Source organism: Cavia porcellus, unplaced genomic scaffold (genome assembly GCF_034190915.1).
Source record: "Cavia porcellus strain 051 isolate PalLab524CR breed Dunkin Hartley unplaced genomic scaffold, mCavPor4.1 scaffold_5, whole genome shotgun sequence".
Taxonomy (NCBI): Eukaryota; Metazoa; Chordata; class Mammalia; order Rodentia; family Caviidae; genus Cavia; species Cavia porcellus.
Window position 1 is genome coordinate 12,419,317 of NW_026947488.1, and position 22,243 is coordinate 12,441,559.

At 56.7% G+C, this 22,243-nt stretch overlaps 1 protein-coding gene across 1 annotated transcript; it reads left to right on the forward strand.

Moving 5' to 3' along the window:
* The first annotated feature begins 25 nt into the window (after positions 1-25).
* Positions 26-21,549, forward strand: Peds1 (plasmanylethanolamine desaturase 1). The gene is made up of 6 exons (XM_005002816.4): positions 26-253; positions 7,456-7,575; positions 16,104-16,195; positions 17,547-17,691; positions 19,000-19,212; positions 20,521-21,549. Exons 1-6 carry the CDS (start codon positions 130-132, stop codon positions 20,640-20,642), a joined length of 816 nt encoding a protein of 271 aa, XP_005002873.1. The 5' UTR covers positions 26-129; the 3' UTR covers positions 20,643-21,549.
* The last annotated feature ends 694 nt before the right edge of the window (positions 21,550-22,243 follow it).

A 22,243-nucleotide genomic window follows, 5' to 3' on the forward strand; every position in this document is an offset into this window, starting at 1 on the left:
CTGGCGAAGCCCCCGCCCGTGCCGCCGCCGCGCCCGGCGCTGGGCGGTCATTGGGCGGCGTGATCTCGCCGCGGTTCCGCGGCCGTGCAGCCGCCAGCGGAGTGCACCCGGCAGGCTGGGCCGGTGGCCATGGCGGGCGCCGAGGACGGGCCAGACCAGCATCCGGAGCTCGATGAGGACGAGGCGGCGTACTGCAGGCGCTGGGGCGCGCAGCACGCCGGGGCCCGCGAGCTGGCTGCTCTCTACTCGCCAGGTAAGACCTCGGCCCCCTGGGCCTGCAGTCACCAGCCCGGTGGCTTCCCGGGTCGGCATCTCAGCCCCGCGTCCAGATGGGGAGCTCCAGCCTTCGCTTCTAACTTGCAAAGAGCGACCCTAGGTCCGGGGACTCCACCTTGGCGTTCCCTTCTAAGTCTGTGTCAGAATCCCAGCCCCGGGGCTTTCTGGCTGTGGTGAAGACACTCCCCGAGTCGGGGAACTACCCGATCAGGTCCCTGGCCACGATCAGCACCGGCAGATCTGACGCTGGCTCCAGGGGCACCATCTGCTGCAGTGATCATTCTCAGACTTGGGAACCTTCACTCCAGGGCCCAGCCCAAGGCAGCTTCTAAAGTCGCATCCCCGCCTTGGTTTCCCAGATCGGGAATCTACAGCCAAGCGTTCCACCGCACCCTCGCCAGGACCCTGGGCTGCAGTGACCTCACCACCCCCCAACCTGGGAATATTAGCTCCCCTCTTAGGGAGCCTTAACTTGGGCGCTTCTGGGCTGCAGAGTGCCAGGCACCGTTCCTCCTCCATCCTAATTACTGATTCAGTGGCTGCAGACCGAAATCTTCTTCCCTCCCCCTTTGGGGACTCTCCATCAGCCCTCCCTCCCACATTCCCGGATTCTGGGAGGCTGGGTGGGGGATGCAGACTCCCCAGCTCAGGCTCCCTTCTTACACAAACCCCAATTTTGGCTTTGCCCCTCCCCCACATCCATATATTGACCCCCTCCTCCCTTAGGATTTCGGGTGTGGAACTCACATGGCAACTTAAAGAGCCTGGGTGCAGCTCTGCCTCCTTCTCACAGGCAGAGGTCTGACCCGTGCTGCTTCTGCCTTTGCCCAGCTCCGACCTGCTTCTGACTCCCAGGAATCTCCTGGAGCACTGCTCCCAGACCTGCACTCCCTGGCAAGGCCCAGTGACCCCTGAGGTTTAGGAAGTACCTTTGAGAACTCCAAGGTCAGGTGACTGGGAGTGAGGTCCCTCTGCCAGGGTGTGGGCCGTCACCTGCAGGTTTCTGTCAAGCATTCAGACATCTTTCCTTTAGCTGGGGCTGGGGGGGCCTCCTGCCGCCATCTCCCCAGCCCCACCCTGTTCACTAGGTTCCATGCAGGGTTTACAGCAAGTGGCTGCATGACCTTGGGCAGTTTGCTTTCTCACTGGCTCCTAGATCTCCAGAGACTGTCCGAGCTCACGGTTCTACGCTGTGTGCAGTTCTGCAAACCTCACTTGGGCACCTGGTCTGTGCTGCCCTGGTGCTTCCAGCCATACCCAAAACACCCAGTCCTATGGGGTGGCAGGGGGTTGATTGGGGTTCAGACTGCTAAGCTGTGTGACCTGGGCCAAGCCACTTCCCTTCCCAGCTTCTCTTTCCTCCCCTCTGACCAAGTGCAAAGTAGTTTGTCTGCCCTTTCCTGTCATCAGGGAAAGGACACATATTTGTCGTCAGCACCTTTGCTATGAGCCGGCATTGAGCTCTCTTGTGGCCCTTAGACTTCCCACTGGGATGCTGGAGGAGTCAAGGCCCTGCTTTGGGGGTCAGGTCTGTCTTCCTGCCTGCTTTTAACAGAGCATCTCCCAGGCAGCCTTAGCCTTCCCCAGGGACTGCCAGCTCGCTTCTCTGTCACAGTCTGTCTCTGTCCACTCCTGGGTTCCCAGAGTGCCTTTCTTTCTGCAGAATAATCACACAAGTATCTGAGGCTGCAGTGTCTCCTGGGTGTCCCAAACCAGCAGCTTTTCTCTCCTCCTGACCTGCAGGGGTACTGGGGAGACTAGCTAAACTGGTTCTTTGAAATCTTTTTCCCTAGGCTTACCTTGGTGTGCCTCTGTGTGCTGTGTGGCCTTGGGGAAGTACCCTGACCTTTCTGAACTTGAGCAGTAAAGGAGAGACCAGGCTTAACATACACCAAGCACCTACATTCCAGTCCCGGGGGCAGGCCCTAGGAGCAGAGCACCAACATGGAAAAACTGGACCTGGCATTTTAGTTAAGACAAGCCACAGACCCCCAAATAAAGGAAATGTCTCACCCGCTTAGTAGTGACAAGTGCTCAGAACAAATATATAGCAGGAAAGGGGGAAAGGAAAATACTCAGGAGACGGTGACATTGCAGAAAGCAGGCAGTTCAGGTCCTGCTGAATAGATGACATTTGAACAGAGACCCAGCAGGAGAGGAAAGGAAGGGATTTTGAGAATATCTGAGGAAGAGTTGGTCCAGACCAGGAAGGCAGCAGGTGCAAAGACCCTGAGGTGGCCATACTCCCAGCACCACTGGAGAGCACAGAGAGCAAGAGAGAGTTCCTGGGCTCTGGGACTGAGCTGAGACTCCTGGTGCTGGAGGCGGTAGGGCCCTGACAGCCGACAGCAGTACTAAGGGCAGTGAACTCAGCAGCCTTTATTAGGCACTGACTGTGTGCGGGCACTTCCCACACATGCTCTCGGCTCATCTCACTCTGTCATGCAAAGTGCACCTGCATTGACCCTGTTTTCTAGAAGAGGAGGCTGAGACCCTGTGGCTGTCCTCACTACCCCACACACGGGCTCACGCTCTTCCCCAAGCGCTATCCTGACTGGGATTAGGTGGTGCCTGCCCCCAGCAGCTGGGAAGTCCAACAGGGTTGAGGGCATCTGTTGGGTTTGCCTGGGTGCCTGCTTGAGGAGCGCCCTGTCCATCTCCGTCAGCAGAGAGGGATCCACCCCAGTTCACATGGCAGAACTAGAACACTGTGGGGACATTCTGGGTTCCGGACTCTTAACCTGCCTGTGCAGGGGAGCCTGTCAGGACCGGGTACACAGGCGGGACCGGCTGCTCCAGGCAGGCAGAACAGATGTGTGCAGGCCCTGAGGCAGGGAGCTGCGTGGGGCAGAGGGGACCATGAGGGCTTAGAGCACCTGGTCCTGTGACCCCAAGTGTCTGGGTGAGGAGTTGGGTCACCCCACTGGGACCAGGAGCCACAGAGGGTCCTGCACAGCCCTCACTCTGGGTTTGAGCTTCCTAGCAATGAGCTACCTACGGTAGGTGTCAGCTTTGGGAAGGGCCTGGTGACAGGCAGGCCAGGGCCTGAGGCAGGTATCTCCTCCCAGAGATGCTCGCTGGAACCTGGCTGTGCCACTTCTCAGAGGCCTGGGCCCTAAAGGTGGATGCAGCCTGAAGGGGCCTGGGTCTAGCTGTCCATCTGCCTGGCCAGCTGTGGCTGCCTCTGTCCAAAGGGCACCGGAACACGTCAAGGGGTTGAGGGTGTCAGGACAGAAGGTGGGTGTTGGGGAATGGAGAGGGGGCATCAGCTGATGCTGCTGCATGGGGTGGCATAAGAGCAGGAGCCTGGGGCTCACCCACATGGCCTCCCCCAAGCCAGAGGATAAGGCCTGAGGGCGGCTGAGCCCTGGGGCTGCCCGGGCCTGGCCCCTGCCGCATGCCAGCCAGGCTTGCTGTCTTCTGTCCCTGGTTCTGCTTTTTCTCTCCCCGTCTCTCCTGTCTCTGCTTTTTGTTCTTTTGGTCTCTGTGGCTCATCATTCTCTGCTTCCTGCTCTCATCAGTGTGTCCCCCTCTGTCTCTGGTCCCCAGCCTGTGTACTTCCTGGCTTTCCCCTTGAAGTCAGGGGACCCTTGGTGCCCGGGACTGTGGAAAGCACAGGTTACTTGTCTTGACCCAAGCAGGAAGAGACAAGCCCGATGCAACCCCTTGCCTGTGGCCTGGCCCTGAGAAAGGGAGATGGCAGAGGCCTGCACGGCCGCCCACCCCTCCCACTTCACACCCACACGCACCAGCCCTTCCCTAGGCCAGCAAGTGGTCACTGCCGTGGTGCTCACATCATCATGCCTGCTAGGCCAGGGCTGGTGGGCAGCGGGCTCCAGAGCTGTAGCCAGAGGACAGGCGGGCCTCCCTGCCCTCCGAGCCCGCCCCGGCCTCAGCCTGCACATCTGTCCCGTGACCACCTGGCTCAGCGGCCTGCCAGGCTGATGATCTATGCCACGACTCGAGGCCCTGGAGCAGCTTCATGGTTCCAGGCTATTTTGTCCCCTTGAAGGACAAGTGAGGATGGTCCCCGGGCGACAGGGTCTGCTGAAGGGTGACAGACCATTTGCAGTCCTGAGCCAGCAGAGCCAGGGTACTCTGCTTGTTACCTGTGTAATTTTCATGGATCAGGACTGAGGTACTCAATCTGCAGAGATGGCGTTGCCTTGGCAAATGTTCAGACTGCAGGGACCTTCTCCAAGGTGTAGGAGAGAGCTGGGCCATCTCTGGGGTCAGGACAGTGCAGAACATCCAAGCCGCTATGTCCCATTTCTGAGTCTGGAATCCTCACCCAAGTCTAGCCTCAGTTTCCTCATCTAGACAAGTGGGTTACACAGTTCCTTCCTTTTTAGAGCTAAGACTTGACTGCGAAGCCACATTGCAGGGAAGGACACTCTGATGACCACAGGAGCCCAGCCAGGGCTGCCCCCAAGTCTTGCAAGGACACAGGGAGGGGAGGAGCCCTGTGAGCCTGGAGCTGGTGCCATCACATGGGGTGAAGTCCCTTGAGGGTACAAGAATTTGTGTTTTGTGGGTCTTTTGGCTTGTTTGTTTGTTCTGAGATGGGGCTTTACTCTGTAGCCCCAGTGGGCCTTGAACTCATGGTCCTCGTTAGTGCTGGGATCACAGCGTGGGCCACCAGCCTGGCTGATTTTGAAAAACACTGAGACCTGCGGCAGGGACCAGATCGCAGCATCTCGGGTGGGGCCACACCCAGCTCCCTGTGTGATGGGGGCGGCAGGTGTGAGCCGGGCTCTGCCATCACTGTCACCTGATCCTGTCGCTCAGGGCTCTGCCACTTCCTGTCTCTGCAGGCCTCAGGAAGGCTCTACCTGTCCTTTGTTTCAGGCTGCATCCCTCTACGCTTGCTCTTCCTCCCCACCGTTGGGGCTTCCTACTTCTAAGCACCGGCCTCAAACAGGAACCCCAAGGGGAAAGGCCCTGCTGGGCCTACCTGGGTGACGCCAGGCTGGGGGCTTCTGAGACCGGAGGGCTGCGTGGCCCAAAGGGAACAGTCCGCCTGAGAAGCAGGGAGAGAGGCGATCCAGGCCGCTGCTGCGGCTGGGGGCTTCTGCTGAGCTGCTTGCCTTTCCTGGTCTGTTTTTTCAGTATCAGGAATCAAACTCAGGGCCTCAGGCTTGCCAGCCAGGCGCTGCACCACTGAGCTAGGTCCCTGGCCCACCTTTCTGGTCTTTAGTGTCCTCTGCTGTACACAAGGGGCAAAAGGATGGATCCTGGTGTACGCTCGCCCTTCTGGGCTTTGATCTTCCCGTGGACAGGCGGTGGGCAGCTGGCCGCCCTGGTCCTGGTTGAGGATGTGCCAGGAGCCGTTATGGGGTGTGGATCAGACCTGTCCGTTTGTTCTCTCTCTCTGCCTCATTTTCCCCATCTAAATACTTTCTTCCAGGCTGTGCCCAGGAGGAGCGCCCAGAATGGAGCCTGGTGGTTTTCCCTTAGGGTTGTGGTCAGGAGTACATTGGTTCCCTAGGCTTGACCAATCCCCAGGGCCCTAGTGAGTTCTCGTTTTTGTCACGTGGGGCTGTTGCCCGGAGCGGTAGGCGTGCTGGCTTGGGGGAGCAGAGAGGCTGGAGGAGGCAGGGTGGGTGACATCTTGGAGCAGGCTTGAAGGGTGGGGGGCAGCACGCCCTGGCCTGGACCCCTGGCTTTGTGTTCTTAATCTCTGCCCAGTCCTGTTTAAGGTGGGTGTGGGTCCCCCCACCCTCTAGAAAGTCCCAGGGGTGCTGGAATGGACAGGAATGAAAGGGGGGCAGGGAGCAGGCAGTTGGGAGCCAGACCTGCGGCCTTGGGATCCAAGCCTGTAGCTGACTAGCTGGGCAGCCATGGGCCGCCTCCTCGACCCTCAGAGCCTCAGTTTTCTCATCTGCAAAAGGGGTCCTTTGCAGATGCCTGGCACTTAGTAACTGCTCATCGAATGTTAATCACCAAAACCATAAAAGTAATGATCCCACCACTATCATGCAGGGTCTCATGCCTCTGGGACCAGCTACCAAGAAGGTGTGTCCCTGGGACTGATTCCTAAGTGCTGTGTCAGCCAGTAAGGTGTTTATTTCGTTTTATTTTTTAAATTTTAACTTATAAGTAAAATATGAATGTTGGGCCAGGGATTTAGCTCAGTGGCATAAGCACCTGCCTTACAAGCACATAGTCATGAGTTCAATCTCCGGTACCAAAAAAAAAAAAAAAAATACGAATGTTGACTTGCTACATTTAAAAAGGAGTAAGTGTAAAACCACTCTCTGCCACACAAATTTCTTTTCCTTTCTGCATAAATGGCTGCAGTTCAGGGCTCTCTGCCCTACTGGGTTGTTGTAGATGTCTCTCCGTCTGCACAGACACAGCAGCCAGGCTTCCTCCTGGCTGCACAGGTGCTGCGAACTGAGTTCATTTGCGCAATCCCCAGGTGATGAGCACTTGGGTTAGTCCCTAAGTTTTGGCACCTCAAACAGGCTGCAGTGAGTGCAGTTAGCTGAACTGACGGGTGAATTAAAACAGGATGACCACCGGATATAGCCCGGTGGCACAACACCTGCCTGACAAGCCCAAGGTCCTAAGTTTAGTTCCTGGTACCAAAGCACACACACAGGGTGACACACACACAGTGACACACACAACTTAGTGAGACTTTTCTTCAGATTCACCCACTGAAAATGGGGTTATACAGTGGCTCGGTGCAAAGGCCCTGAGTTCAGTCACAGTGCAACACAACACACGCATACACATGCACACACACACACACACACACACACACACACGCACGCACAGTGGCAGCACTGAGAAAGATTCCCCCCCTAACCCCGAGGCCTGGCTTCTCCTCAGAACCAGAAGCTCCTCCGCCTGGGTCCCCCACACCGACTGACCGTGCTGGGCAGTGGCCAAGCCGGGAGCCCCAGCGTCCCCCAGGCCCTGTGTCTCCTGCTCCGTGTAGGCGTGGGCAGGTTCTGCGCCTCTGAATCCACACCTGCGAGGGGACTGGGAACAGCGGTGCCCAAAGCTTCTGGTCAAGTTAAACGAAAGAGCCCCTTTGCAGCTCTGGCGGCGGCCCGCAGAGGGTTTGGGCAGGACCTTCGTTCAGGTTCCACCCACTGGAGAGTGGCACAGGCAGAGCCAGCTCCACGCGGTGTGACCCACAGCAGCCGCCCTGTGCCCCTCTCCCCGCAGGCAAGCGCCTCCAGGAGTGGTGTTCCGTGGTCCTGTGCTTCAGCCTCATCGCCCACAACCTGGTCCACCTCCTGCTGCTGGCCCGCTGGGAGCACACGCCCCTCGTCGTCCTGGGTGTAGGTGAGTGCTGGCCCATGCCGACTTGCACGTGTGTGTGAGTGTGTGTGTGTGTGTGTGTGTGTGTGTACACGTGTGCGCACGCGCCTCTCCTGTCTCGGTGGGGCCCCTCCAGGAGCCCAGTGCAGGCCGGATCAGTGAGTGAATGCACCAGGGAGCCGCCCTTCATATCCACTGTGCCGTCCTCCCGGTCCCCCAGGTGCTAAGCTTGTCATCCTTCTCCAGATGAGGAAACTGAGGCCCAGAGAAGGCGCCAGCCAGAAGCACAGCCCAGATCCTAACATCCCAGCTCCACTCCCAGACCCCCAGGTGACTCAGTTTCCTTTGTGTCCACTCGGCACCCCTCGCCTCTCGCTGGGACACTTGCTCCCTTCTTGTCCTGGTCTCCCAAGTGAGAGGCAGCTGTGGCCTTGGTCCCACCCACCTGCTCTCCCTGCAGTTCTGCTCCCACAATCTCATTAAAAACATTCTGGCCGCCTGAGCCAATAGTCCTCAGGCCACTAATGGAGCCATCTGGGCTGGGGGAGGGGCAGGCCCTGGGGAGGGGGAGGGGAGGAGGGCTGCTGGCGGCCCCCAGGATGGGGGGCCTGGGCCCCTAGCCCGGGTACCAGACTCAGGAGAGAAGGGGGCTCTGAGGCGGCCCTGGGTCCACACCAGCCTTACCACTGCCTGGCTGGCTGCCTCTCTCAGCCTCAGTTTCCATCTATGTAGAGGTGAGGGCTGTGGTAAGGACGAAACGCGGGTGTGCATCAGCACTGAGACTTGTGACAGAACCCGGCAGGGGCCGCAGCTGGCAGCGGGTATTTTCTAAGCTCCCACTGGGCTTGAGCCCTGATCTGGGCACTTCCTGCTCTTGATGGCAGCCTGGAGAAGGAAGTTCCAAGTCAGCATCCTCCGGGAGGGTGTGCACCCCACCCCCACCCCATCGCCCCTTGAGTGGGCAGCGGCAGCGTCTGTGATCACAAAGCCAGACTTGCAGCTCGCTGGCCACAGGCTTCCTGGCGGGTGGACCAGCTGCAGGGAACTCAGAACAGAGGCTGCCCTGGGCTGTGGCCAGCTGGGGTGGAGGTTTGCGTGGTCGGAGCCCAGGGGTGGAGGGAAGCCAGTGTCCTGGGCGGGTCCCCACCTCCCTCCCTGACTGGGACCTGACTATCCAGCCCCAGGCTGGAAGCGGCTGATGGGGAACAGGCTCTTGTGGCTGCAGCTCCCTAGCTAACCTCTGCCTCAGGCTGATAAGGGCAAGCAGTCCCCTGATAGCTCTGTTTGCACAGGCCCCAGTCATTTAAATAGCTGCCTTGATTCAGTGTTAATATGCAGGTGGTTAGGGCATCATGCCAGCAGCCAGCACCTGCCCCTTCCTGTCACCGTGTCTCCAGAGGTTTTGGTACCCAGGTGGCCCCGGAAATCTGGCAAAACGGAAATACGAGAGGTGTCAACTGATGAAGCAAGGCTGAACAGGCTGCAAAGCTGGCAAGCACAGTGGAGATAAGGGAGTGGTCCGGGGAGTCCTCTCTGGAAAGGTGGCGTGTGTGTGTGTGTGTGTGTGTGTGTGTGTGTGTGTGTGTGTGTGTGTGATGTTGAAGGAGGCAAGAAAAGAGACCATGCTGGGGATGGCGGTCCACCCAGCAGAAACAGCAAGTGCAAAGGCCCTGAGGCTGGCAGGTATATATAGAGAAGGCCTGTATGGCTGGAAAGGATTGATCAGAGGAAAGGAGGTTGGTGGCAGCTCAGCGGCAGTGGGGACAGGTGATACAGGGTTGTGAGGGCCGTGGTCAGAGCTGCAGGTTTTATTCTAAGGGCCTTGAGAAGCTGTTAGTGCTAGGAGGTGACATGGAAGGACGGAAGGGACAGGCAGGAGAGCGAGGAGGTGACGTGGCTGCTGAGACAGAGGAGACAGTTGTCAGGTTCAGGATACGCAGTGTGGGTGAGGGGAAGGATGGCCCCTGCCACAGGAAGGACGGGTGCTGGTGACAGTGGAGGGGAGAGAGCCCTGTGGGCACCCGTGGGGAGCAGGATGTGGAAGCCCCGTGTGGAGATGGAGCTGAAGCCCAGGGACTGCCGACTGCCCTAGGCCGGGTGCTCTGCCGAGGAGGGATCAGGGCCCGAGGAGCTTGTGGAGTTTCGGGGATCACCTGGGGATCAGCTGGGAGCACCGGCAGGGTGGGGAATGAAGGGACGGCCGGATGGCCACACAGAGGTTGTCTGTGACCTTAACAAGGACCGTGTCGCATGATGGAGTGGGCACTGCCACCCTGGAGAAGCCGGGGGATAGTGAGAGTGAGGGGAGCCCCTGGGGGTACCCCACACGCAGGACACAGTGAGTTCGAGTTCAGAGGTTGGCAGGGAGGTCACAGGGCTCAGGTTGCGGGCGACTTGGCTGGGTTTGAGGAAGGCTCTGGGCCCTGGCGCCCCCTCAGCCCTGTCCACCACGTCCCCCGGCCCCACACTGTCTGTCTCCCCAGCTGACCTCCGAGTTCTAGGCAGGGACATAGATGTCCCAGTGGCTGGCCCACGGGGCAGCGGAGGCCTCAGGAGGCCCAGGGACAGTCTCAAGTCCCTGTGCCCTTCCCCGTGTCTGCGTCCATCCGTGGGAAGAGGGCTGAGCAGGCTGACACCGCCCGGCTGAGCCAGACAAAGTGGCTTCTGTGTACTGTGTTGCTGCTCCCCGCCCCCGGCCCTGGCCGCCGGTGCCTGGAGCCAGCGCTGGGGAAGCCTCGGGCTGCTCCCTGCCTGATCTGACCCTGACATGGACCTTGGCAAGCAGGGGCAGGTCACTTGGCCGCTGAGGAGACTGAGGGGGGTCGTGGGCAGAGCACGACACCCTTGTTCACTGTGTGGCTCCTGTTGGTCGAGGGGGGACCTCCTTCCCCCTCAGCTGTGTCACTGTGAGTGAGCCTGGCCGCCCCTGCTGGCCTGTGACCTTGGGCTGTCCTTCCCTGCCAGTCTGGTGGGGCTGCTGACTGGGGGTGGGGGAGAGGTGGCACCTTTTTTGCATAGGCTTTGTTTTTTGAAGGTTGGGATCTACAGATAGGACACAATTCCAGGCGCCCTGTGTCCCACGTCCCCATTTTTCCGTGTGATGTGCATTCCTGTGTTTTCTGCAGGGCTGAGGCTGAGCCCCGGGCCTCGAGCACCCTACACAAGCGCAGGTCGTTACAGCGTGAGTCCCATCTGGCACCGCGCTGACTCGGCCTCTTTGGGCTGTGACAGTCTCTTGGGCCTTTTTTGCAGTGCTGGGAACCGCTCACAGCACGGCCCACCATTGGATTCACTGCTGTTCCCCATGAGTAGCCGGGGCCGGCATGGCCAGCACCGTGTGTCACCAGGCCTTGGGGCTGCGTCACAGGACTTGCTGCTGTGATGTGACTGTGATTGCTGACCCCGGCTGCCCTTTTCAGGCGTCCCCTCTGTAAAGTCACCCTGTGGTCCGAGTGTCCTCGGAAGGAAGTCTCTGCCCAGCCACACAAGGAGCGCTCCCGTGTGCCGGGCAGTATCACAGGAATCATTTTTCTTATCATCGGCCTCACCATCCGTGAAGATTAAGCACATGGTCTATTAAGGAGATAAACGCTGTAGGTGCCTGGCCCAGGCTGCATGCGGTTTAGGGATTACAGGAGATGAAACATCGAGGTGCTGGCACGGAGCCTGGGAGCCTTAAGTGATCAATACGCTGGGTTAAAAACAAAGCATCTGACTCCTTCTCCCAAGGAACAAGGAAGGGTGTCTGTTTATACTCAGTCTTGAACCTGAATGTTCAAAGCAGCACAACCCAAATGTCTAAGGGGAGCCCGAGGGACAATCCGTTATGTTCCCCCAAAGGGTGGCTGGAGTACTACTCAGCACCAAAAAGTGAACTGCTGGCACACACGCCCATAGGAAGAACTCCCAGTAAACTGCTGGTGAAGGAAGCCAGACCCAAGAAGCGCATCCTGCATGGTTTCATGTGTATACAGCTCCGGAACAGGCAAAATCGAGACACCTCAGCTCAGTCAGTGTGCAGATGAAGATGCCAAAGGCCAGAGGAGGGAAGCAGCTTGCCCGGGGCTGCACAGCACTATAGTGCGGACCGAAGTGGCCCTCAACTCTTGTCTGGCCCCTCTGCAGTGTTTGCCACGCGGCAGGCAGAGAACGGGTGTCCACAGCAGGTCGTCTGCAGTAGGAGCCCCAGCAGCGCCCCACCTGCAGGGGTACAGTTCGGGGTTGGAGGGGCGCTGTCGGGCATGCCCCTCCCCTTCCTGTCGAGGGCTGCTGAGCTGAGCTGGGCCTGCGACCTGGGACGGTGTTCTGCTTTCTCAGAGCCTCTTTGCTTGTCCAAGAAGTGGGCTGATAACAAGGCCATCTCAGTGGTCATGAGTGCTGCAAAAGCCAGCCAGCAGGGCGAGGTGACAACGCACCAGCTTGTGAAGGTGGCGATAGCTGGAGGGGCGGATGGCCTGCGTTCTGCGGGGATCAGAGCCTGGATTTGGGGGCAGAGAAGCAGCGAGTGCACGCCTGTGCGTGTGTGTGTACATGGGTGTGCGTGTGTGTGTTACAGGGGATTGAGCCCAGGGCCTTCGCACGGAGCTCCTCCCCAGCCCTTTTTCTGTTTATTTGGGGATGGGGCTCTAAGTCCCCCAGGCTGAGCTCTAACCTACCATCCTCCTGCCTCAGCCTCCCAGAGGACTGGGATGGCAGGCGTGCAACACCGCACCTAGGAAACGCCAATGGCTCAGCCTGCCTTGTTCACTGCCACCCACCCTGAGTGACTGCCCAGGCTTCTGCGTGCCCAGAGGGTCAGCTGTTCCCATGTCTCCTCCCACCCTAGTCACGAGGCACCGGCCTGAAGCTGTGCCCTCCCCTGTACCGCCCACACTCGGGACCTGGGGGAGGCCATGTGCTCATGCCTGTTAGTCCAAGGCTTCCCGCAGCCTCCACGGTGCCCCAGTGCCCTGGTCCTGTGGCAACAAGCAGCATGCAGAGACTCGGTGCCTCGGGGAAACAGTCTAGGGAGGAGCGTGCCCCACTCGCAAGACCGTGGATGTCTTCTGCCGTCTGCCCTCCATAGCTGGCGAGCTCTGTGTCAGCATCTTTGGGCTCCAGTACAGCACACATTTGAGAACCGGTCTGGAATGGCAGCGATCCTCCTGCCTCAGCCTCTCCAGGGCCAGGATCGCAGGTGTACAGCACCAGGCCAGAATCTGCTGAGTGTTTTGGGTTTAGGGGGCTTCTTCTTGGCCCACTCACTCATTCATTCACTTACTGTGACTGGACTGGAACCTGGGTCTTTGTGACAAACAACATCCCCCATCCTTTGTTTTATGTTTTGTTTTGAGACAGCATCTGAATTGCCTGGCTGGGCTCAGACTTGTGCTCCTCCTGCCTCAGCTCCCGGAGTGCTGAGATTGCAGGCCTGAGCCACCACACCCAGTGACCTTTGAACCTGATTGAACTCCAGTGTATGCTGGCAACCAGGACGCAGCCATAAACAAATCCGGGCCTCGTGAAGCTGCCGTTCCTGTGGTGTGGGAGACAGTGAGCAAGGAGAAAGAGAGTGGGAATGCTGGGCACAGTGCCAGGAAGGACGCAGAAGCCCGAGGGGCAGGGACGGGGCAGCGGCCACAGGCAGGCTGTGTTAGATGCGGTCTCGGGGCTGCCTGTGCTGCGCACAGCTCCCTCCAGCGCCCTCCCGCGGGGGTTTGGGTGAGGCGCATGCAGCCAGCTTCTCCCCGTGGGGGAGGAGGACTCGCTCAGCTTCACAGGCAAGCACTTGCGCCCGGCACTGAGAAAGTGCTCACAGCTCTTTTTATAAGTATACCTTCCTTAGCGTGCACTGATTTCTCAGAGTTTTGGGTTTCAGTACATGGGATGCGTTTATCTTTGCACGTCTGGCTGAGTTCACTGAAGATGCTGACCTCGGGTTCCATCCTTCCTGAGGATGGTGCCCAGCACAGCCTGGTGGTGCCCGCCCTGTAGCCCCAGCACTCAGGAGGCTGAGCAGAAGGGTGGCTGTGAGTTCTAGGCTGGCCTGGGCTACACAGCAAGGCACTGCCTCAAAAAGAAAAAAAAAAGACACAGAACTGTGCTGAAATAAACACGGTATAAAGGCACCCTTCCCTGTGTTGACACTGATTTCTTAACGAGTCCTTTAGTTTTAGTTTTCAAGGAACCTCTATTCTGACTTCCACAGGACCTGTACTGATTTACGTTCCCATTAGCAGCATAGAAAGGTTCTTCTCCTGCACCCCGGCCAGTGTTTATTAGTATTCCTGATGACAGCCACTCTGACCGGGTGAGACGGAGTCTCAGCAGTTTAGGCTGGCCTGGAACTCATTATGTTGTCTGGGCTGGCCTCACGCTCATGGTGATCCTCCTGCCTCAGCCTCCCTGGTGCTGGGATTCCAGGCATGTGCCACCACACCCAGGGGCTCACTGTAGTTTTTGATTTGCATGTCACTTAGTGGCTAGAGATGGTGAACATTTTTGCAAATATTTGCTGGCTCTTTCAGGAACTGTTCATTCAATTCATCTACCCATTGATTGATTATTTGATTTTTGGTGTTTAAAGGTATTTGTTATTACATTTGGATTTTTTGTTGTTGTTTTTGATACTGGGGGTTGAACCTAGAACCTTCATACTGCCACACCCCCAACACATTTTTTTTTAAAAATTTTGATTCTGGGTCTTGTAAATGGATCAAGAGGGTGTTCCAACTCATGATCTTCCTGCCTCAGCCTTCCAGAGTGCTGGGGGTGCAGGTGTGCCGGGCCAGTGGTAGGTGTTTTGAGTTCTTTGTGTATGCTAGATATTAATTCTCGGTCAGAAGAGTATCTGGAAACGATTTTTTTCCATTCTCTTCACCTGTTGACTGTTTCCTTTGCTCTGTGGGAACTTTTTAACTCAGTTCGGTTTGTGGATTGCCGCTGTTACTTCCCTGCTGTTGGTGTCCTAAGAGGACACCTTGCCGGTGGCTCCGGGTGCTTCCTTGATGTTATCTTAAGGCCCTTCATTTCTGGTCAGTACTGAGGTCTTTGATCCACTTTGAATGGATTGTTGTTGACGAGAGAGAGCGGCCAGCCTCAGTCTGCCATCAGTGGGGTCTCCAGTTTCCCCAGACCATTTATTGGAGTCTTTTCTCCAACACATTTTTGGCTTCTGCAATCAGACGGCTGTAGTGGTGTGAGATTGTTTTCTTCTGTTGGTCTGCGTGTCTGTTTTTGGGCCAGTACCACGCTGTATTTGTCTCTGGTTTTGCAGTGTAATTTGAAATGGGGAATTGTGATGCCACCAGCCTCACCCTTTTGCCTAGGATGGCTTGGACTATTCTGGGTCTTTGGTTTTTCCATACAGATTTTAGGATCTCTGTTTTCTAGTTCTGCGAAGAATGCCCTGGGATTGCCTTGAGCTTCTGGATCTCTTTTGGTGCTACGTCCATTTTAGCAGCACCCCTCCAGCTGGGCATGGTGGCACACATCTGTAATGCCAGCACTCAGGAGGCTGAGGCAGGAGAATCACCTTGAGATCAGGGCCAGCCTGGACTACATCGTGAGACTCTGTCCCAAAAACAAAGCACCTGGCCTCCTGGTGCTGGGGTGACAGGTGTGTGCCACGTGTCCAGCAGAGGTCTTTCCATATCTTGAGTCTTCTGCAGTTTTTTCTTCAGTATTCTGTAATTTTCATTACAAAGCGTTTCATCTTTCATTAGATTGGTCACTGGGCTTTTTTTAAAAAAGCAATTATGAATGAAATTGTTTTCCTGAACTGCTTCTCAGCCAGTTCACTATCAGAGTATAGAAAAGTTATGGATATTTTATAGGTTTTTTTGTTGATTTGTCTTGTCTTTTTGAGACAGAATCTCACTATGCAGTTCAGGCTGGCTTTGAACTTACTTTGTAGTCCAGGCTGGCCTCTAATCTACAGCGATCCTCCTGCCTCAGCCTTCTAGTGCTGAGGTTATGGGTGTGTGCCACTGTGCCAGGCTACTTTGAGGTTGATTTTATATCCTGCTTTACGTTTTTTACAATCATCACCGTTCCCGCCTTACTTAAAAGAGAATCCAGGGCACAGAGGTGTTAGGTGACGTGTTCGGAGTCACACAGCAAGTGAGTGACGGAACTGGATTTAGAGTCCCGATCAAACAGCCGTTAACCTCTGCCCTACACGGACCCCAGTGTGTGGATGGCGCTGAGCCTCTGCCCAAGTCCTCGATTGATTCTGAGCAGATTGTTTTTTTTTTTTTATCGGTACTGGGGATGGAAGATTCAGAGCAGATTGAGAACAAATATGAGGGAAGGGCTGCTGGCGGCTAAGCAACCCGTGCTGTGGACGCCGAGGCCGGAGGGGGAAAGGCGGGCTGAGCTGGCCCCCGCCCCCCCCCCCACCAGCGGAGGCTCCCAAGAGAGGGGTGGAGGGCGGGGATGGGGGGGCAAGGCAGGGTCTCAAGCCGAGGCTGCCAAGGAGTACGCACGCCTGCTAGTGAGTGCTGAGTGACCCTGGGGGACTGTGGGGTGGTCCCACCTGTCCCCACCCACACTCACCCCCTTCCTGTCCTCAGTCGCAGGGGCTCTCATTGCCGACTTCCTGTCCGGCCTGGTGCACTGGGGGGCCGACACGTGGGGCTCCGTGGAGCTGCCCATCGTGGGGAAGGTGCGTATGTCGGGCTGTGTGGCCTTGAGTGAGTCTCCTTTCCTATGTAAGCCTCAGTTTCCCTGTCTGAAAGATGGGAACCGTCATCCTAGCCTGACCTGCACACCTGTCCTCTAGGACTAGAGCAGGAGTCCCATGGGACTGATGGAAAGCCAAGCAACAGGTTCTGGTGGGCTTCAGAGCTTTGCCGCATGCCTGTTCCTCTCAGCAGCCTGGTCCCCCGTCTCTCTCTTCCTCTCCTTCCCTACCATGGCTCTTTGTTTTCATTGGATTTTTTTTTTTTTTTTTGAGTGATGGGGACTGAGCCCAGGGCCTTTGCACAAACCAGAGTCCTGGCCTTTTTTTTTTTTTTTTTTTTTTTTGAGACAGGGTCTGGCGCTATGCAGTTCAGGCTGGCCTTGAGCTCACTTTGTAGCCCAGGTTGATCTCGAACTCGCAACAGTCCTCCTGCCTCAGCCTCCCGAGTGCTGGGATTACAGGCATGAGCCACCACGCCTGGCTTTCCTGGCCTTTTTTGTAATTTCAAGGTAATCTTGTTTCATTAGCCAGGCTGGACTCAAACTTGTGATCTCCCCGCCTCAGCCTTCCAGGGTGCTGGAATTACAGGCATCGGCCACCATACCTGGATTTTAATTGGACTTTATCAAGGTTTTTTGTTTGTTTTGTTTTATTTTGTCAAGGTTTTTTGTTTGTTTTGTTTTATTTTGTTTTTGTTTTTGAAATGGTCTGACTGGTCCTGAACTCTGAGCAATCCTCTTGCCTCAGCCTCCAAGTGCTGTTTTGGATTTTCTATTGTCTTTTTTTTTTTTTTTGTAACAGAAAATGTCATCTAAGCTATTCCATTCTCGTGTGACTTAGGTTTCTAAAATCTCAGGGTAGGCAAAATGAAGTTCAGTGGGGCCGAGGGCCGCCCATCGACCGGATTCCTCGAGCTGTCTCTGTCCACCTCTGTCCACTTTCCTCTGTAACTGCCCAGGCCCCTCCCGGAGTCCACCCTGTCCAGAGAGGAGGGGAGGCCATTCCCCAAAGGAGGCCTTAGGTGCTGGGGACACCCGGGGTGGCCCCATCTGTGACCTCCGATGCCTCAGGGTGGAGAAGCAGGCAGGAAGTTGTCGCCTCCCCGCTGTAGCCCAAACAGGGAGACTGAGGCCTGCGTGGGTCATTTTAGCCCCCCTGCTCAGCTGCTAGTCCTCGACCTCAGAGGTCAAGGGGAGGCGTGTCAGTGGGGTGGGAGCATCAGTGACCCGGCCAAGGGTGTGGGAGGACCCCGGCAGGTGTTGGGCCCCATGGTTCGGGCCGGAGAGCGCCAGGCACCAAAGCCCACTGGTCAGCGCCGCCCCGCCCCCTGCAGGCCTTTATCCGCCCCTTCCGGGAGCACCACATCGACCCCACAGCCATCACGAGGCACGACTTCATCGAGACCAATGGTGACAACTGCCTGGTGACGCTGCTCCCACTGCTGAACATGGCCTACAAGTTCCACACCCAGAGCACAGGTACGGCCAGTCCCGGGGGGGGGGGGGCACACGGTGTCAGGGCTCCCCAGGAGGCTTCTGGGGCCTGCAGGTGTGTGCAGGGCTGCTTGTACTGATTTTTTATTTTTGGATTTTTGAAATCAGGCTACCCTTGAACTCACTGTGTAGCTCAGATTGACCTCGAACTCACAGCAACCCTCCTGCCTCAGCCTCTCAACTGCTAGGATTACAGCCGTGTGCCACTACACCCGGCCCTGCTTATAGTGATTTAAAATATTCTCTGCAGTCATCTTCACATGAAATTGGGGTATTTCACTCTGGAAGGCTGAGGCAGGAGAATCTCAAAGTCAAGCTCAGTATGAGCACCTTAGGGAGACCCTGTCTCAAAAGGGCTGGGAATGTAACTTAGAGCAAAGGTGCTGGGTTCAGTCCTTGGTGCCTCAAAGCCTGGGAGGGGGATTGATTGAAGACCTAGGTTCCTGACTTCTGTCCAGCAGTCCTGTCTGCCCATGACCTGGGCCATCTGGGTCCCCTCTTGGCTCCACTAAGCTGGAATCAAGCTGCAGCCACCCCTGCTAAGGGGACCCATGTGCCCCAGTTTACCGAAATCCTTGCTAATCCCTGCTCTTCTGCCACGCCCACTATGTTCATTTGCATTATCTGCCCTCCTGAGGCTTTGGGGAGGGGGACATTTGCCCAGCATGCATGAGGCCAGGGCTTCCATTCTGAGCACTGCAAAAAAAAAAAAGCTGTAAACTCAGGCCCCGGCGCTGTTTGGGGAGGGACTTGTCTCCAGCGAACCAGGTCAGCCAGTGAGCACAGGGCTGGCAGGGAGGCCCTCCAGCCACCTTTCTTGTAGGGACTGCCTCAGCCCTCGGGATAAGTCTGAACAGAGTGCTGGCTTCTGGCTGATCCAGCTCAAGAGCCAGTAGCACCCCACAGCACCCCGTGGAATCGGGCTGAGTCCTGGATAAATCCCACACAGGTAAACTGCCCAGGTTCTGCTTCCCAGGAACCTGGGTGAATTGAAACCCTTGTGCCCACTTTACGATGAAGAAACTGAAATTCATAGCCAGGCGTGGTGGTGCACATCTGTAATCCCAGCACCCAGGAGGCTGAGGCAGGAGGATGGCTGTGAGTTTGAAGACAGAGGAAGCTACGTAGTAGTGAGTTCAAGGCCAGCTGACAGCAGCACTCCACTCGAGCCATTGCCCGTGCCCCTCCGTGATCCCCTGCTGGGTGGGTGGGGGGGATGGGGTGCGCTGCCCTGGGTTGCGGGGAGGGCTGTGCCCCATGTGACAGCTCTGTGGGATCCCCCTTCCCCTGCAGAAGCCCTGGAGCAGCAGTACCCCTGGGAATGCTTCGTCTTCTGCCTGACCATCTTTGGCACCTTCACCAACCAGATCCACAAGTGGTCACATACGTACTTTGGGCTGCCGCGCTGGGTCATCCTCCTGCAGGACTGGCATATCATCCTGCCACGTAAACACCACCGCATCCACCACGTCTCACCCCACGAGACCTACTTCTGCATCACCACAGGTGCGGCGCTGGTGGCAGGGACCGGGCTCCCCCGACTCCAGCTGCAGGGCCATCGGCAGGTCAGAGGTCACAGTGGGAAGCCATGCAGTTCTGGCCCTCTAGGGATATTCTCAGAATGTACATCTAAGCTGGGTCCTATCTACTTGGGTGGCTGAGGCAGGAAGATCTGTGAATTCAAGGTCACCCTGGGCTACATAGTGCTTTCAGGAAGCCTGAATTAAATAGCAAGACCCTGTCTCAAAAACACTAAAAATAAAAAGGGCTGAGGATGTGGCTAGGTGGCAGAGCATCCCTGAGTTCCAGCCCCAGTACTCCAAAAATGAGCCAGGCCACCTTTATGAGCCTTTGGGAGACTCTCGGTGCAGCATGAGTCGGGGTGTCAGTGGCCCTCTTCACAGCCCACCATCTCGGGGCTGGGATGGGAACATCAGGGTTCCCACAGCATGATGCTTGGTGCATAGTAGGTACTTGATGAACTACTGCTGCTGTCGCTGGGATGCAGTGTCTTTGCGGAGATGGAGCTGAGAGCCACAAAGTATTTTTTGCACAGCCCAAAGCCCTGCTCCTCAGACGGCAGCTTTGGGCTAGGACATTTAGGAGATGAGCTAACGGCCTCCTAACGAGACGCTCCTCCCCAAGCCTCAGTCTGCTCCTGTGAGAAACAGGACCCCTGATACTGCCTGCCTTGCAGGGGCAATGGGAGGCTGGAATATGGCTAAATGAGTCCTGAGCACTTCCTGTGTGCCAGGCACCTCTCCGGTACTGAGGAAAGGGCATGGTGTTCTCCCTGTTGGCGCTGATTGTAGCTGGGAAAGAACCACCAAAAATAGGAAACGAAGCCGGGCGTGGTGGTGCACTCCATAATCCCTGCACTCGAGAGGCTGAGACAAGAGGATCCTTGCAAGCTCAAGACCAGTCTGGACTGCAAAGTGATCCCAGGGCCGGCTGGCGCTGCCTAGTGAGACTCTGTCTCAAAAAGCCAAAAAATAAGTAAATAAAGGGGAAATGTGTGGAATTGGTGACCGCGCTCTTAGGTGGCCATGAAGGCCATAAACAATGAGTATGGGGACAAACTCTGAGGCTGCTTCAGTGGGCAGTCAGGGAAGGCTTCCCAGCAGAGGGGGCAGGTGGACACTCAGGATGGAGCCAGGAGAAGGTGCCAGCCCGGGGTTCGGTGACCTGAGGCCTTTAGTGCCCACCCCCATAAGGGATCAGTCCTGTCCCTGCCTTCCACTGTCCTTCCCAACGGCTGCACCCCCAGACAGCTGCTCATGCTCATGCCCACCCCTGGTGCTGTTTCTGCTGCAGGCTGGCTCAACTACCCCCTGGAGAAGGTGGGCTTCTGGCGGCGCCTGGAGGACCTCATCCAGGGCCTGACGGGGGAGAAGCCGCGGGCAGACGACATGAAGTGGGCCCAGAAGATCAAGTAGCTTCTCCAAGCCTGCCGCCTGGTTGCCAACCATCCCCGGCCCCCAAACCGAAGCCATCTGCCAAATCCCAGCCTGCTGGAGCTGGCCTCTCCAGGCGGAGGGGACAACTCCTGGGCTGGGCCCGGGCACCCCCAGCCCACCCCTCGGGACACACAATACTTGAGCCACTCATTTTTCATTTCCTCTCTTCATTTTCTTTCCTTGGCCTCCCGAGCTGCTCCCCGTGCCTGCCTGACCACACAAGAGGGAGGCCGTCCTGCTGGTCATCCCACGGGTGCAGGCCACCGTCTTGCTGCATACCCTGCCCGCCCTGCCCCAGGCAGCCCCTCAGTGAGGCTGGCTTAGGGGCCACCAGTTACTCCTCTCTCTGTCCTTCTCTGGCCCCAGTGTCTGGGGAGTCCCTGGGACACACACGTGTCCCCAGTCATTGTCCTGCTGTGGCCCTGCAAACTGATCATGGAAGCCTGCATGGGTAGCAGCTGCAGCCACCACCTGTGGCCCGATGTCTCTGCCCAGGGGTGGCAGCGCTCAGCAAGGGTCTGAGGGCAGCGGCCAGAAGAGGCTAGAATCCTCTGCCCAAGTCTCGGCACCCCCTTCTCACCCCACCTCCGTCTGCCCATGTATTCCGGCAGATAGGACATTGCCATAGGAGACCTCTGCAGGGCACAGCGCTTGTAAGAGGTCTGGGTCACTGGGGAAGGGGACACTGTGTCCCTTCTGCCTGAGGTGTGTCAGAAGAGGAAGAGTGGGACTTTAATTTTTTGTTTTTTTTTTTTAAAGGTGCTTGCTTGTTTAATGTAAATAATAGAAAGCCTTAATATCTTTTCTGTAACACGGAGTAATATTTTAATGTCATGTTTTGGATGTAAGTAATATATTTATAACAAAGCACCAAGAGTCTACTTAATCTTGGCTGCCTTGTGGTGTTTCCTGGATGGCTGGAGGGGTGGAGGTTCAGGTGAGGGTCCCCCCAATCCATTTCTAGGTCCCCCAACTGTGACCTCAAGACGGTCACTTTGTCACCTGAGACTGAATCAGTACTGACATGCTCCAAGCACTTTGAGAGAATTCCAAGGGCTTATTAGCCCCTAGTGTGTGCTGGGCACAAGGTCTGGACACTGAGGGGCCAGGACATGCCTGGTGGAAATGACCCACTGGGAACAGACAATAAACATAAATGTATGCAGAGATTGAAATGATTTGTGAAGAAAGCCAAGCAGGGTAGAACTGCACCAGAAAGGCAGTCTGACCTAGTGTCTACAAGCCTGGTGGGGCTGGGAACAGGGAAATGAGAAAACTCTATACAGCAGTCACAGATGCAGCATTTATTTGTAAAAACATGACTATAACTTCATTTCCCTTCAAGTTAGCCCACCAGACTCTTCCCTGAGGAAAGGGGAATTAGTTTGTCAACCCTAAGTGATAGGAAACTAAGGCAGAAAGCAGTAGGTAAAGTGACGGATCACCTGGGCTTGGTGCTGCACACCTGTGACCCCAGCGCCCAGGAGGCTGCAGGCTGAAAGGTTGCAGTGAGTTTAAGATCACCTTGGGCTACATAGCGCCCAAGGTGTCTCAAAAGATAACTGAATCACCTCACAAAA

Bases quoted from the DNA above. Each gene is read 5' to 3' on its own strand.
- Peds1 (XM_005002816.4), top strand. From the start codon at position 130: ATGGCGGGCGCCGAGGACGGGCCAGACCAGCATCCGGAGCTCGATGAG. The intron at 254-7,455 runs GTAAGACCTCGG...CTCTCCCCGCAG, and splicing joins GGCTGCTCTCTACTCGCCAG to GCAAGCGCCTCCAGGAGTGG. The intron at 16,196-17,546 runs GTGCGTATGTCG...CGCCCCCTGCAG, and splicing joins AGCTGCCCATCGTGGGGAAG to GCCTTTATCCGCCCCTTCCG.